The sequence below is a fragment of the Chenopodium album genome, chromosome 5 (assembly GCF_948465745.1).
Source record: "Chenopodium album chromosome 5, dcCheAlbu1.1, whole genome shotgun sequence".
Classification (NCBI taxonomy): Eukaryota; Viridiplantae; Streptophyta; class Magnoliopsida; order Caryophyllales; family Amaranthaceae; genus Chenopodium; species Chenopodium album.
The window spans coordinates 20292772-20308517 of record NC_137838.1 but is presented as its reverse complement, the minus strand read 5'-3'; the positions used below and the strand labels follow the sequence as shown (position 1 = coordinate 20308517).

Genomic DNA, 15746 nt, shown 5'->3' with positions numbered 1-15746 from the left:
TTTATTATAAAAAAAAAAAAAACCATAAAACTAAATCAAGAAAACCACCCACTAAAATCAAACCCACCACTAGCGGCCTCTCTAAACAACCAACACCCACCACCACCGCTATCTTTAACCCACCAAAATTAAATCAACCAACCATATATATGAATTTAGTAAAAAAAAAAACCACAAAACTAAATCAACACAACCATCCACTAAAATCAAATCGAAATCAAACCAAAAATTGAAATTAACAAAAATGAAACCCAAATTCAAACCGAAATCACACCGAAAATTAACATATATCAACACGAATATTAAACCCAAAATTAACAAAAAAAAAAAAAATCAAAACGAAAATGAAACCCAAAAAGAACAAAAAAACAAAAAAAAAAAATCAACAATCAAACATGAAATTTGAATTAAAAAAATCAACAAAATTAGAACAAAAAATTAGCCAAAAAAATTACAAACACGAAAACATACCTCAAACACAAATTTAACTTCGAATTTGGTTTAATAAGGTCAAATTCGACCATGAAAAGTCTAGATCTAGACTTTTCATGGTCGAATTTGACATTAAAAACCATTAACTTGCTTTAAAACACCACCAAAGCATCGGACCGTCGAACTCACCACCACCACCGAAGTTGTGGGAAAATTTCAGAAACTAGATCATAAGAGAAGAGGAAAGAGAATGAGTGGAAAAGAGGAAAGACGAAGAGAAAAGAAGAGACGGAAATGGAATAAAGAGAAGGGGAAGAGGAAAGAGAAGAGAGCAGGGAGGAGAAGTGTGAGAAGAGAGAGAAAGGAAAGAGAAGTGAATAAGAAACGGCGCTCACATATTTAGGGTTATTAGGGGGAGTTGGCCACTTTATTTATACCTATTTTTTATTACAAAAATAAAAATCCTATTACGACCGCCAAAGACGGCCGCAACTTACGACTGTTTTTGAAACGGTCGCAATTTCGGTAATTTGCGACCTTTTTTTTGCGGTCGTAATATAATTATTTTATACATATATTTTTTTAAAAATATCTTTAATTACATTTACGACCGTCTTTGCCGGTCGCAGATTATGATTAATTACGACTGTCTCTTTGACGGTCGCAGATTATGACATTTACGACCGTCAGAGACGGTCGCAGATTTTTGACATTTACGACCGTCTCTTTAACGGTCGCAGATTATGTCATTTACGACCGTCAGAGACGGCCGCAGATTTTGACATTTACGACCGTCTCTTTGACGGTTGCAGATTATGGCATTTACGACCGTCTTTGACGGTCGCAAACAATTTATTTTAATTTGTAATTATTTTTAATTGTTCAAACAGCCTTGCGACCGTCTAAAAGGCTAAAAACGGTCGTAAAACGGTCGCAAATTTGCGATTTTCAGACGGTCGTAGAAAAACGATCGCAATTTAGCCGAATTTTAGTAGTGGCGGGGTATGGTCACAGGCTACAAAGCTCGAATTAAAACGGCCATAACTTTTGTTCTAGGAGGCTTATAGGGTCATGTGTCCTATCATTGGAAATCTCTTCAAGCAAGTCTAGTTTCCAACGCAATTTGAATCGCATCAATCCGATTTGTAGAACTCAAGTTATGATCAAAAGAGTGGATAAAGGTCATTTTTGCCACTTTGTAAAATATCGTTTAACTTCGTTTCTTACTCAAATTCAATTCCGAAAAGTGCATAACAACCCTTGTGGATGCTATATTCATTCCTCATGCATATATATCTCAAAATCAACATTCACAAACATGGTATCTACGATTAATAAGCTCGATTCGTCGGCTTCCATCTAAATATCATCCGAATCAACTCCAAACACTTTGAAAGCGTCCAAATGACTATAAAATCACCTGAAACATTAAGACAAACACAAACGGAGCGTAATAGAGCAAAAAACAAACAACTTATGCATTTGCGTCCTAAAAAGCAACCAAAGACCTAAAAAGCTACTATAAACTTAGCATAAACGTGCCTATAAACTCTATATAAATATGACTCGTCAGAGGGATGCAATGTGTGTTCTAAGTCTTACATTTATACAAGAATGTGTGTGCAACAACTACTTTTCCCCAACAATAATTCAAAATTGTTGAAAAAAACTAGCCATTACTTTATAGGTATATTGTGTAATAAATTAAATAAGTAATGGCATTTGGCGAATATTAGTAACTAGTCAGTGACATTTGGTGAATTAAGAATCCATTTAACGGACTGTTAACGTCCAGACCTCATTAATGGCATGATGTGACATTATACTGTTTGTGAGTGACATTTGGTGAATCTGAAAAGTGCGATGTCATTTGGTGAATTTTTAAATTTGTTAGTGGCATTTGGTGAAATAGCCGTAAAAATCTTGAATCCGTCACTGATGATAGTCCATATGTGTTATTATTGTATTTAGGTCCATAAATATCTTACATGTATTTCATTCATGGTTCTTCTCCTTGTTTCCTGAGATCTCCTAGGATATACCTACACAATCAATAAAGTAAAAATCATACCCAAATCCTAGAAACATTACCACAGTCCACAGAAACGAACTAATACATTTAAAAGAAACACAAATAGCAAGTTGAATAAACTAACAAATAGCAAGTTGAATAAACTAAGCAAAATCCATCTAAAACATCCAAATGATGATGAAAATTAAATGCCGCCTCTTTGGTTTTTTTTTTTTTTTTTTTTTTTTTTTTTTTTTTTTTTTTTGAATAAAACAGTAAAAGCTAATTCAGTTAAACATTTATAATTTCCTACAAACAAAAAAAATTAAACACTTGTAAATTTCACAAAATGTTCATTTAATGATTTAAAAAAGGTGTAGCCTAAATTAAAATTAGGAGTAGTCTACACAAGTCGGTGGTGCAAATCAAACAATATAAGGACAGTTTTAATTCTAAACAATTTTATATCTTTGTAAAAGACACAAATGATCTCATCTTTGTGACCGTGTGTGATTAGCTTATATTAATTAGAAATTCATGACTTCTGATCATTCTAAACAACATTGAGTATCTTCCTTAATCATCGGACGCCATATAAAAATAATAATAAAAAAAACCAGTTGGGCAAGTAATGTAGGAATATATGTTAGGTCCTCCGTTTTTATTTTATTGCATCGTTAGGACTTTTACACTATTCACTTGTTCTTCTTTGACCATCATATATGATTTATCCATTAGGAAAAACATTGTCACGTGAATTCTAGTTAGATTTGTCTTAAAATCTACTTTTTAAATATCAAATTTTTATAATTTTCACAAAAGTATAATTGAAAATATTAATAGCAAAAGTAATACATTGACAAATGTGAAATCATTCATGGTGCGATAAAAAAAGAACCAAGGAAGTACATTATAGTTCATTTATATAGTTTTCAGAAAACACTCCTCTTCAAAGTGTTTAAATTTTTCCACATTCCAATATCTTTAATTAATTAACTCTGAAGGCAACTAAACCTCTTTTGGCCTTGTTAATCACTTGCACTTAATTGGAGTGGGTGTCCAGCATGATAAAGTATAACATATAAGTAGCATACAAATTAAAAATAAGGACAATTCAATGAATTCTATGATGACATGAGTGCAAGTATTACTAATTACTAATAGTAGTAATAGAGATAGTGGGGTTGTTGCACTAGTCGTGCATGCCAACAATTTGCTACCAAGGACACTATTTATTTTTCTTTAATTTTTTTTCGATTTATTTTGACATTTCAATCTTCAACGTCGACGTTGACAAAAACAAATGGCAAGCCATTTTTCACCATTCTCCTAGAAGTATAAGTGAATTCATTAAGTAACCTTCTTAAGATGGGTAAATTCATTTTTTTGAGTTCTGTTATAGATTATTATAATTAGGTATGTAAAGAAAAAACACACTTCATAGGTAAAACTAAGGTAGTTAATTTTTTTTTTTTTTTGCCGATATCGAGTTCAATTTGGTTCCTTAAGATATAAAATGATCCCTATAACCTTTAATTTTCGCTACTAAAAAAAATAATAACACGCTAAACGAGACATTTCTTGATATGCAAAGCAAGAAATTAATTTTTTATTTTTTAATTTTTTATTTTTGGCTAAATCCGTTCTAAATTTGGTCCAAAATTACAACATAAGCATTAAATGAAATATGCAAATCGAGAAAAAAATATTAATAGGTGGAGAGTGGGCACCACACACTACTAACGGTGATTGAATCAACAAGGCAAAAGCCGTTATTGATAGGATAATTTAATGTCAAGGTAATTGTTATTCACCAATTGTACTAAAAGGTTACAACGTGTAATTTCCAAACAAAAGAAGCATATATATAGTAAAACCCTAAATTTTATACGCAATATTAATGTTTTTACATAAAAATATGGGTAATGTTGGTGAATCGGTCAATTTTAATTACTCAAAGAACATATTCTACACATTGAGCAAAGTAAACCACTTTTTTTTTTTTTTTTCCTTAAGAAATCTCAAAGGATACTTATTTTCATTGATACTATAGGAGCTGACATATTCGATGTTTATGGTCGAGTTGTAATATCTTATCATGACACCCAAAACTTAATGGCTAGGCTTTTGAACGCATATACTAAGAAATAAATTGTTAACAATCATATCCTTGCGTTAGTTCAGAAATGTAACACTTGAAAAAATATATACACTATTCACTTTTTAGTTGTAAGCTTTTTATTGTGCAATTACTGCAATCTGACTTTTGTTGTGAATTGTAATATATATCATCCGTCACTTTTAGTTCAAACGCTTGAAAATATATATACATTTTTCATTTTTTTTTTAATAATTGATCTTTATTTTAATTGTCTTTTTTTTGTTGGGCAAAATAGTCATGTGGGATCTTATTAGATTTATCTCGATTTATTAATATGGTTTAAATATTTAAGTTTTTAGATTTTTTTTACATGTCTATAATGTGAGATACAAGAAATTGAAATTATGTATTGACAAGCGTGGAAGTTAAACTGTTGCAACTAAAATTTGACGGAGAAATTAAAGTTTCAAAAGAAAAATGTTTAATTAGGTAGGTGATGAGGTAATTAAATTCCATGGGTTTGTGTGTATGTGTGTGGGAACAAAGTGGATTATATCCAACCTATTCCCCTACCCCTTGAAGAGGACTATTATCAGGTTAAATAGGTTTGCCTTCTAACGTTTAGAAGAAAAATAACTTTAAGCGTTGGAAGTTGGAAGGGAATGAAGACTAAAGAAGGTAAAAGAAATAAATATGGGAAGCATAAGAGTTAATATGACATAAATGAGTATATTGGTAAGTAAACATTTTTAGGGGCAAAAAAGTCATCACATACACTATGAAGAAAAATAACTTTAAACGTTGGAAGTTGGAAGGGAAGGAATACTAAAGAAAGTAAGAGAAATAAATACGGGAAACATAAGAGTTAATATGACATAAATGAGTATATGGATAAGTAAACATTTTTACTTTTTTAGGGGTAAAAAAGTCATCACACTATTCATAAGAGTTATTTTGAACTTTTTATAAGGTAGGGATAGACGTGCAACATCTACAATTGAAAATTAATGATAAAAAAAATAATGTAATAAAACCAAATAAGAATTAAGTAGGGAAGGACTAAGAATCTAAATACATAAATAAAACAATTTGACACATTTTCAATTTGTAATTTCATACAATTTTATGAGTGGATTCGTCATAGCTTTGTAAATGTGAAAGGAAGAAAATTCTTGTGATGATTTCATAACTTGAATCCGAGCTATCAATATCAATCGTAGCTCTGCACATTTAAGACTATTTCAAGCGCAGATTGAGAATGCATTGCTTTTCAAAGGAGGTCGAAAATCTTTGTCTTTCGAAGGAGATTGGAAAAACCTTATCTTTCAAAACAGATTGTAAAGACCTTGTTTTTTGTAGAAGAAAAACCTTTTATTTAAAAGGAAATAAGGTCCTCTCTAGCAAATAAACCATTATCATAAGCCAAAAACAAAACAAACAAAAAAAAAAAAAAAAAAAGATTGAGGCTTTCTAATGGAAGCCCCTGAAAAAATTGACAACGGAGGCTTATTGTACATGTGTAACAAATTTATAATATAACCCGACATGTAGATGATTTAGTGAACCTAATTTAGTTATAGGAGCACATAGAGCTTGGTACAACCAGGCTCTGAAAGTGTATGTGTTTGTACCAATATTTTATGTCATGCCGACCTCGTGTCAATTTTTCATAAGTGGAGCGTTTAAACAAGCTTGTTCACGTTTGTTTCATGCCAAAATTTGAAAATCATTTTAAGACACAACCCACCAATTAACTCGCCTCTGATGTCGTGCAAGGCTCATGGTGAGCTTGTACTAAGTCGAGCCATCTCAGTAGCGTGTCTGGTCAACCCTCCCCTTGTCCCCTGTACTAGCCCAACCCATGCCTACGTCTAGAAGCACCCTTGTAGAGTTGTAGGCATTGAACAAGAAACCAAAATAAAATTCAAAAGGAGAAGTAAGAAAAGGCAAAAGGGCAAGGAAAGGAATCGATGAATCTCCAACCGTCACGTCTGAATAGGATCAGATTTCTCCTCTTTCCTCCCTTTTCCGCTCCCTTCATTATTATTCTTTCCTTCTTCTTTTGACTCCTTCACTCTTCCCGCTCTCTCTCTCTCTTCTCTACAACCTCCCATATCCCCTTGCCCCTTCATAGGGTTCTTCTTCTCTTCTCATTCCTTTCATTCTCCTCTTCCTCTCTCTCTCTTCTCTTTCTCTCTCCTCAAGCTCAAGCTTTTCCTTCAATGGCGGAATTTTCGATGGCCAAAGAATCACTCACCATGTCTATGTCAATGGCGACACCTTCATCTTCTTCTGGATCGTCTTCTTCTGCTGCCGTTGACGACGATTTCGAAGACGCTTGTAGTATCTGCCTTGAGCCATTCTCTCTTCATGATCCTGCTTCTGTATGCTTCGATCTCTCTATACTTTGATTTTTCTCATTTTTACATTTTTTTTAAGAAAATTGTTTCTTAAATTGAAGTTTAGGTTTGTTTTGATGTTTCATTTTAGTGATTGATATATGTCTTTTAGCGATGTTTTTTTAGTTTTTTTTTTATTTTTTATTTTGGAGTTGTAATTTTGATGATCGAGAAATGAAGACTGAATTTTGACTTTGATTACTAAAATGTTGACTATATTCATCTGATTTTGAACACGTTATTGAACTAGATTGCATGTTCAATTCAGAATTGATTATTTTTACACAGTATTCTCATTTTTGTTGCCTTTGAGTTTCTGTTTGGATTGTTAATTGTGTTGATAAGTTATGATACGGAGTAGATGATATTGTATCTTTGTTGAAAACGAATCGTTTGGTCTGATTATTAAGTATTTATACTGATCGATCAAAAATTCGATCCGACGTCATTGTCTGATTGTAGTTGTTGATCTTATTTTTCATGTGTGATCATTGTTGGAGTTGGTTGAGACAACTTATTCTGATAATAATGCATTTTGCTGGTTTTTCTTCTACAGGTGACAACTTGCAAACACGAGTATCACCTGCATTGCATACTTGAATGGTATTTTCACCTTTCCATTTTTGGAATTGGAGTGTTGTATTGTTTTAGGTTGATATTGCTTAACATTGTAATCATCGTGTGGCTTTTATGTTTCTAGGTCTCAGAGGAGTAAAGAATGCCCGATTTGCTGGCAGGATCTTTCCTTGAAGGACTCTGCAAGGTAGATGATTGATTTTTCATTTGAGGCTTTGACATTCTCGCCATTCCCGGTCTATTCATGTTTGTGACTTTAACTTGTTTGTGTCAATAGCCAAGAGCTTCTAGCTGCTGCTGGGATTGAAAGGAATGCTAGGGCAAGGCGGTTGTCGAATAATAGAACTGATTATTCTCATCAGTATCAAGAGTCAGATTCTGCATATGTGAGTAATAAGCTCCAGCTATTCAGTTTTTCAGACATCTGGCATTTGCTATCCTGAAATAACTTATCTGACAGAATGTATTCTTTCAGGGGTCTCATTGGACCGATGACTCTGATTTCAATGAGCGTATGATGCAGCATTTGGCTGCTATGATGAGCCGTGCTCGGCAAGCCCATAGAAATGGGAGGCAGAGATCTTCTGAACGAAGTCCTTCTCCAGATTTTATGTTTGCATCTCGTCTAAGTGAATCAACTTTACATCCAAATAGTCCTGATGAGTGTAGTTCTGCTTATGGTTCACCTGGCAGCAGTTCACCCATTGCTAGTAGCTCCCAGCGCCCTATATCAGCAAACCCATCATCTGTAAATTTTGCAGGCTCTGCTTCAAGGAGAGTTCCTCACCAGCCTTCTAGGTACTGCCTGCAATTGGATTTCATATTTGAAATGGTGTCTGTTACCTGATTTACATGCATGACCTGGATAAAATTATTGAGAAAACTCAGTTCTTATTTATTTTCCCGTATATGGGATTAGACCAGCGTTCTTATTCATTCAAGTGATTACTTTCTCATTGGTTGAGTTCAATTTCCAATTCTCAGACCCCCTCAAAGCCAATCACCCGAGTGTACTCAAAGACCAAAATCATCTGAGCTACTTGCCTTTTCAGAGTCAATTAAATCCAAATTTTCTGCAGCCTCAGCCAGGTAAACATTTGGGATCTAGTATTACATTTTATTTATTTATCTATTTCATATTATTTATTTTTGTCGTTTGAGCTCAATCTTTGCTTTCAGGTACAAAGATTCAATTTCAAAAGGTACCCAAGGTTTTAGGGAAAAGCTTCTTGCTCGTAATAGTTCTGTTAAAGAACTCAGTAAAGGAGTTCAAAGAGAGATGACCTCTAGCATAGCTGGTGTTGCACGAATGATTGACCGTCTAGACCTCAAATCCAAACGGAACACACAATCTGGTGAAGCTCTTAGTCATGGTGGGGAGACCTCGAACTTTTTTTCTAAGGGAAAAGGGGTGTTAGATCATATTATAGCAAGTTCTCGGGAGAATCATGTGGATACAGGAGATTTAAGTTTGCATGAAAAATCCCAGGCCACAAGGCCTATCTCAAGCCATAAAGATGTTTCCTACACAGAGGTTTGTTATTTTCATTCCAAAATTTAAATTAGTATAGCTCGTGATTTTATATTGCAGCTTCCAGATTGTGTATTGTGATTATAGAATAACTATTTATCATTCGCAATCCTCTAAAAGCTATAGTTCGTTTCAGGACATGATTTTCCAAAATCAAGCATAATGCCTGTTCAGTTGAAGTAATCTTAAATTGTATATACTCACTTAACAAGAGGAAAAGTTTTCTGATATGCACACAAAGTAGGAGGCAAATATTTTCCTTCTCTAGAGTGTAATAAATCAAACTTTAATCGTTTCCTGCTTAGTACTTAAATGATAGATACATGCTAAATTGAAAGAAGTGCTTAGTACATTGACTGAAACAAGTTTTTCATCCCTAATTGTACATTTATTGAAACATCCTTTACTAGATTGTAACAAGCAACTCTATATTATCTTGCATGTTGCTCTGTTTTAATAATATAATTGTTCGTGTATGTTCAAGCATCTACATGATAAATGAGGGGTGAGACTGTGAGAATAGGATCAACTAGAAATCAATTTCAGATTTAAATCTGTAGAAGATGATTATGTATTTATAGGGCCTTCTAATTCCAGTAGAGTTAATAGCATTTATGATTTTATTGAGGTTGCTTAAAAGATTGCCTGGATCAATTGATGTTAAATTTTACTTGCATGCACTTATCATGTTGTCTTAGTATGCATTATATTTAGGCTTTAAAAACACGTGTCAGGTCTGCAAATTTGTATGCTACTCATGGCAAACATTTTTGTTGTTAAATGAAGGGTGAAGAAGCAAAGATAGCTTTCTAAATAAAATGGCAAGAAGAGATGCGTGTTTTAATTCTCGCTTGCTATAAAGTCTATTAGGATTCTCCTGGTGATGGTTAATAGTATCTTTTTTTTATTATTTTTTTTTTAATTTTTTGTTTTTTTTGGAACAATTGGTTATAATATGATAGTATCTAAGTTAAGCTCTTGCACCTATGAAGGATACCAGTGGTTGAAAATGCCCTATATATGACTGGTTATGAATAAAGGTTTACATACATATTTACATTTATAACTAATTTTAACAATATAATATATGAGTAGGGAAGCAGTAAGGCTGTGAGGGCCAATTTTTTATTCTTAGGTTGAGTTATAGGAAGGTTTTTGTTTAGTCTGCAATAAGCCATTTATCAATAAATCTGACGTGCATAATTGCACCCCTGAAACTTTATTTTTCTGATAATCACAAAACCCTCTTATGTGCCGTTGTAGGAAGTAAAAGCTACACATAATCAGTAGTATGACTGTATGAGTATAAATGTCTTATTGTATGCTTTTTGTTTAGTAGTAGCAATTTCAATAATTGCGGGGAGAAGATTGTGTCTTACTCTCTTCATCTCATTGTATAGGTACTTTGCTAGGATTTGTTGTTTTAATAATCTATGCCTGTATGGTTAATTTATCCTTTTATTTTTCCTGTCGTCACAGATTTTTTAATAATTGAAGCTTCTTTGTATAGCAAACTTTATCTATTATTCTATTAACCATGCACTGCCATAAAATATAAAATGAGTCGACATGTGTGTGTGTGTGTAACCCCCACTTTTTGTTTCTCATTGTAAATTTAGTCTTGTTACCCACAGAACCATTTTGTTTTATGAAGACATTCATTAGGATGACCATTTTGTTTTCTGTATGATCTATTTTTTATGTGAACGTCACATATTCTGATTTGACTTTGTTTCAAGATTAAAAGAAACTTGTACATGTAGTGCAAAGACGGCTATCGTGGTATTTAATTTGCTGAAACTGGCATGACTGCTGATTGTAATGATCTGAGGCAATCTTTTACGTAGTTTTTAAATTATGAACTCAGTGATTTCTGTGCTCTGCAGAGAGGTAATTGATGCTGTTGGAGCATGGTTCTACCGGATGCATTGAGGTGCAGCTAGCAAATACTCGGCTTTCAGAGATATTGTATACCGTTGCAAGAGACGTCTATCAAGGAGGCCAATCTACTCTTGTTGGTTCCTGCGTCCTGCAGGTGGTAATTTATTTTTGTTTCCAAAGAATTGCCTTTTTTTGTCAGTTGTGCTCTAGCTGATAAGTATATATGTCTAAAATTGTTGGAATTTTTATTTTGACTTGTCACTGTGTTTCATATTATGATGACTGCTGTTGTAACAATTAAGTAATGATTGTCCACTCTTTCAAAAATTATACATCGCACTCAATATATATTACACAGTCCGAAGCCATGCTTCTAGTATTTCTTTTGGCGTAATCTCTTTTACTCATTTACTCCATGCTTGATCTGCAATTTCGTTGTACATGTGGATGGCCTGTAGAACGCCATCAAGAAATTATGTGAATTGCTTGGTCATAAAAAAATTACTTCTATGATTTATTACTAATGCGAATACTAGCTAATGTGGTAAGTAATTTTAGGTGAATTGCTGGCCTTTGCTGCTATGAATATCTCCTACCTGAAATTGATTTAGCTATCTCTATATTTAGGTCTTAACCTGAAAGTAGTTACATTTTTTTCTCCATCTATCAGTGGTTTAGTATTCAAATTCATCCAGGACGATGGCCAAAAAAGTATATTTGCTATTATTTGTTAAATACAAGTAATATAAACATAAGATCATATTGTTACATAACTTTGTTGTTTAATCTTAGCAATGCACATGTAATGTATTTAAGTGTTTAGAGGAAAGGAGAGTCATGCGGACTGTGGAGTAAGGGTAACAATGATTATGTTGAAGGAAGAAATTTATTGTGCTTATTCAAGTATTTATTTTTATTAAAATTTTTTAAAAGAAAAAATACTCAAATGATTTTACTTTATGTATGTCAAATTTTGTCATAAACTTTAAACATTTTTTGTTGTCTAATTAACACTTACAAATCTACAATTCACTAGCTACTATTATATATATATTGTGTTTGCCCAAATAAATAAATAAATATAAAAGGTAACTTAATAAAGTTCCCCATTTTATTTAATTAATATATATCAAGGTAGTTCATGGACTATGCATAATACATAGATGTACTGCATACATTGAAACTTTAAAAGCATGTTTTATAAGGATAACAATTACACATACAAGGCCAAAGTAAACACAAAACACATAGACGAAGCAGCCACCTTCTGTGTCGAATAGATAACAATAAGCACCTTGAATCAGTAAGCTAGCCACATTCACAACGAACCATATCTTAATAGGCATCTTCTTTATTAGCAATTTAGCATGCATAGATTTATTTTATGTTTGATCATAGGCGTACCCCTCTCGTGTTCACGTACCTGGATCATCCATTAATGACCTCTCCACCTGAAACATCAACTAGTTAGGGGGCTGTACGAGTTTTATATTTATAGATATTGGACGACCATAATTTCAAAAGCACGGACAATGATGCTATTAACAAGCACAACATACATACCATTCGGATGGAGGACTTGGCCTGTGAAATAGGATGAACACTCGTTGCTTGCAAGAAATACATAAGATGGAGCAACTTCAAATGGCTCCCCTGCTCTACCCATAGGCGCATATGAACCTATATTCTCAACCTGTTCAACAGGCAATGAAGAAGCAACCTGAATGGGAGTCCAAATGGGGCCTGGTGCTACCCCATTTACTCGTATTCCTCGTTTGATGAGTTGGAGACCGAGGCTTCTTGTAAAACTTACAAGAGCTCCTTTGGTGCTGCTGTAGTCAACAAATGTTTCGCCACCGCCGTATGCTGTGACAGAGGCTGTATTAATGATGCTGCTTCCTTCTTTCATATGCTTTACGGAGTGCCTTCAGGGATCAAGTTTCATTAGCATCATCACGTAACGAAGAGGTGATCTGAAAACACCTATCGTAATTCCTATCACCATATATAGTAGTGTTTTCTGATCACCTCACTTCTATCATAGGAATTGATTTATGAACTGAAAATCAATCCCTCACTACTATATAGGAATTATGAACTGCAAAATCAATTCGTATGATAGTTTTCAATTCATAAATCTTCAATATTCTCTTCAATCTTCATTCGTTTATCTATCAAATGAATTGTTCATTTCTTACTTAACACGGCTCATACATAATAATATAAAGTTTATATTTTTTTTTCCAGTAAATATCCAAGTGTTCCTTCTTCCTTGGGCAAAGAACTAGTTAAAAATAAATTAAGACCATCAATTTAAACACTATATCATTTTTAAAAAGCGAATTTTAAGAGAGCGGAAGTGTATTTTTAAAAATAAAAATAGGAACGAACTAAGAAAAGTCTGGACGATTTGGTGTATTTGGATCCAAATTCGTTCAATATAATCCGTCTTGTGATTTTGATTTTTTCAAAAAATAGTACTCCATAAATTTAATTTGATCATCAATTCAATTAGAAACAGTTCGATCCAGCCGAATTTAGTAATTTAATTTGATTTAGATTGGTACATCACCCCATGTGGTACCAAGAACTAGTTGGCAGTGGACCTTAGTGGTCCTATGCTCTTGACAAATTAAAGCACGTTTCTATTCTTAAATTATACGAGTAGATAGATAAGATCAGTTAAGTGGTCATAATACAATTGCTCTTATACTCGATCAGTGAATTGTTGTTTCAAATCACTATCGCTTTACCTAGATTAGGCTTGTAAATAATTAATGGAATAATACTTACTTTGCTAAAAAGAAACTGGCGAAATAGTTGATTTCAAATGTTATCCTTGGTTGTTCCTCTGTGATATCTTCGATACTCTCAGTATAGTATGCTACTCCTGCGTTATTCACCAAGACATCGATGCGTTCAAAGTGGCTAACCACCTTATCAACCACCCTCTTGCATTCATCTTCACCTAATCGAAGATCGGCTGGAATGGCAATAGGTTCACCTGCATCATTTTCTTTGGCCGCCTCTCTTGTCAAAGCCAAGGCATCGTCGGCATCTCTATCCTCTGGCCCTTTAACGTAGGTGAATGCCACGGTTGCGCCCTCGAGTGCAAAGTAGTAACAAACTGCTCTTCCTATTCCTGAATCACCTCCTGTTACTAAAGCCACCTTTCCCTGTTTTTACATATTGGTCCATAATTGTTGATTATAATAATAAATTATATGTAATTAAAACACGGAAAAAAAATAAAATCATCAAAATATCACTATTTTATTTATATATCTTAATGTTGTAAGGCTGTAGGCCATACTAGCATTGATGCAGACAAAATATGATGTTATGTTACATGTTCCATATTTCAATATTTAATTAACACAATGATGATAAAAGAAAAATTAATAGGATGATATGATAAAAGAAATTGACATTATATAAAACATTTTACGTCTTACATGAAGCTTTTTGGATGGTTTATACTGAGGATTGACAGATTTTGGAAGTGGATTCATCAAATATTGCTTTCCTGGTTGAGAATCCTGCGATTGTGGAGGGAATTTTTCGCCTTTGCTCGTCATTTTTACTTGTTGTCTTACTTGGTATTCTATTGACTTAGCTCAATTGCTCTTACAACATAATAAGAGATAACAAAGAAATGCCTAGTTAGAAGATAGGACGGCCAAGGACCAAATATATATACGTAGTACTACGTAGAAAGCAAATCACAATTTTTTTTCTCTTATTTAAATTTTTTTTTTTTTTTTTTTAAATGTGCGCATTCAAAAGAAATTTTTCTCTCTTGTTCAGTTCAAGGATCTTCCGTCAGAGGCGGTTAGGCCGACTCTTGTGTCTTCTTTACTTGATCTGCGTTCTTACGCGTGGGATACTTTGATTGTTCATAGGTTGTTTGATTCTCCGACGGCTGCTAAGATTCTTTCTTTGGACCAGCCGGGGAGGCTAATGGATGATTTTGTATACTGGAAGTTCACCAGGGATGGGGTTTTCTCCACGAAATCGGCTTATGCCTTACCTCTAGTTGTGGAAGTCAGTTGACACCGACCTGGTGGCGGAGGTTTTGGCGACTTCCTATTCTTCCTCGGTGGAAGGTGTTTGGCTGGACACTATTACATGATGCTCTTCCGATGGCATCTCTTCTGCATTCTCATGGTTGTCCGGTTGACCCGATATGCGCCTTTTGCCATCAGGAATGGGAGGAGGTGTCGCACACTTTCAGAGACTGTCCTGCTGTGAGATCTTTATGACAGTCGAGAGCATTGGGGGTTTGTTGGGATCTATGGCAATTCCCTCAGTTTGGGGATTGGCTGGTTGACACTGTTTCTCAGTTCTATTCTCACAAATTTTGGAAGGGTATTATGTCTTTATTTGCTCTTCTTTGGGCTATTTGGCTTTCCCGGAACCAGTTAAGGTTCAGGCATGCGGTTTGGTCGCCTAAGACAATTGAAGGTCTGGCTGAGGATTGGTTCCACCGCTGTGTCAAGTCTCAGGAATGGAAGAAATCTGTATTGGGGTCCTGCTTGTCTAGGTCGCCTGTGCTCTTATTAGGTAATCCTTGGTTGTGTTTGAGGGGTTTACCTGGCATATGCCCCACGGTTTGTTTGATTGTGAGCTTGGGATTGCTCCACTTGTAGGGTTGGGGCAGGTTGGGTTATTCGTAACCTTTATTCTTCGGAGATTCTGGGTGGAGGTAGTAAGGCTTTTTTATCTGGATCGCCATTACAGTATGAGCTACAAGCTTGTTTATGGGGATTTCAGGCGGCGGTTCGCAAAGGATTCTTGAAGATTCGGATTCATTCT

General features: G+C 34.2%; 2 protein-coding genes across 2 annotated transcripts; one reads left to right on the top strand and one right to left on the bottom strand.

Annotated features, from left to right (window-relative positions):
• The first annotated feature begins 6512 nt into the window (after positions 1-6512).
• Positions 6513-11310, top strand: LOC145630574 (E3 ubiquitin-protein ligase RHF1A-like). Its single transcript, XM_081682817.1, has 8 exons — positions 6513-6928; positions 7500-7546; positions 7644-7706; positions 7797-7905; positions 7995-8317; positions 8504-8608; positions 8699-9053; positions 10937-11310. Exons 1-8 carry the CDS (start codon positions 6767-6769, stop codon positions 10946-10948), a joined length of 1176 nt encoding a protein of 391 aa, XP_081538943.1. The 5' UTR covers positions 6513-6766; the 3' UTR covers positions 10949-11310.
• Positions 11311-12003: 693 nt separating this feature from the next.
• LOC145632010 (glucose and ribitol dehydrogenase-like) lies at positions 12004-14609 on the bottom strand. The gene is made up of 4 exons (XM_081684257.1): positions 14387-14609; positions 13725-14107; positions 12495-12856; positions 12004-12382 (listed from the first exon to the last, which is right to left on the bottom strand). Exons 1-4 carry the CDS (start codon positions 14507-14509, stop codon positions 12360-12362), a joined length of 891 nt encoding a protein of 296 aa, XP_081540383.1. The 5' UTR covers positions 14510-14609; the 3' UTR covers positions 12004-12359.
• Between the last annotated feature and the right edge of the window lie 1137 nt (positions 14610-15746).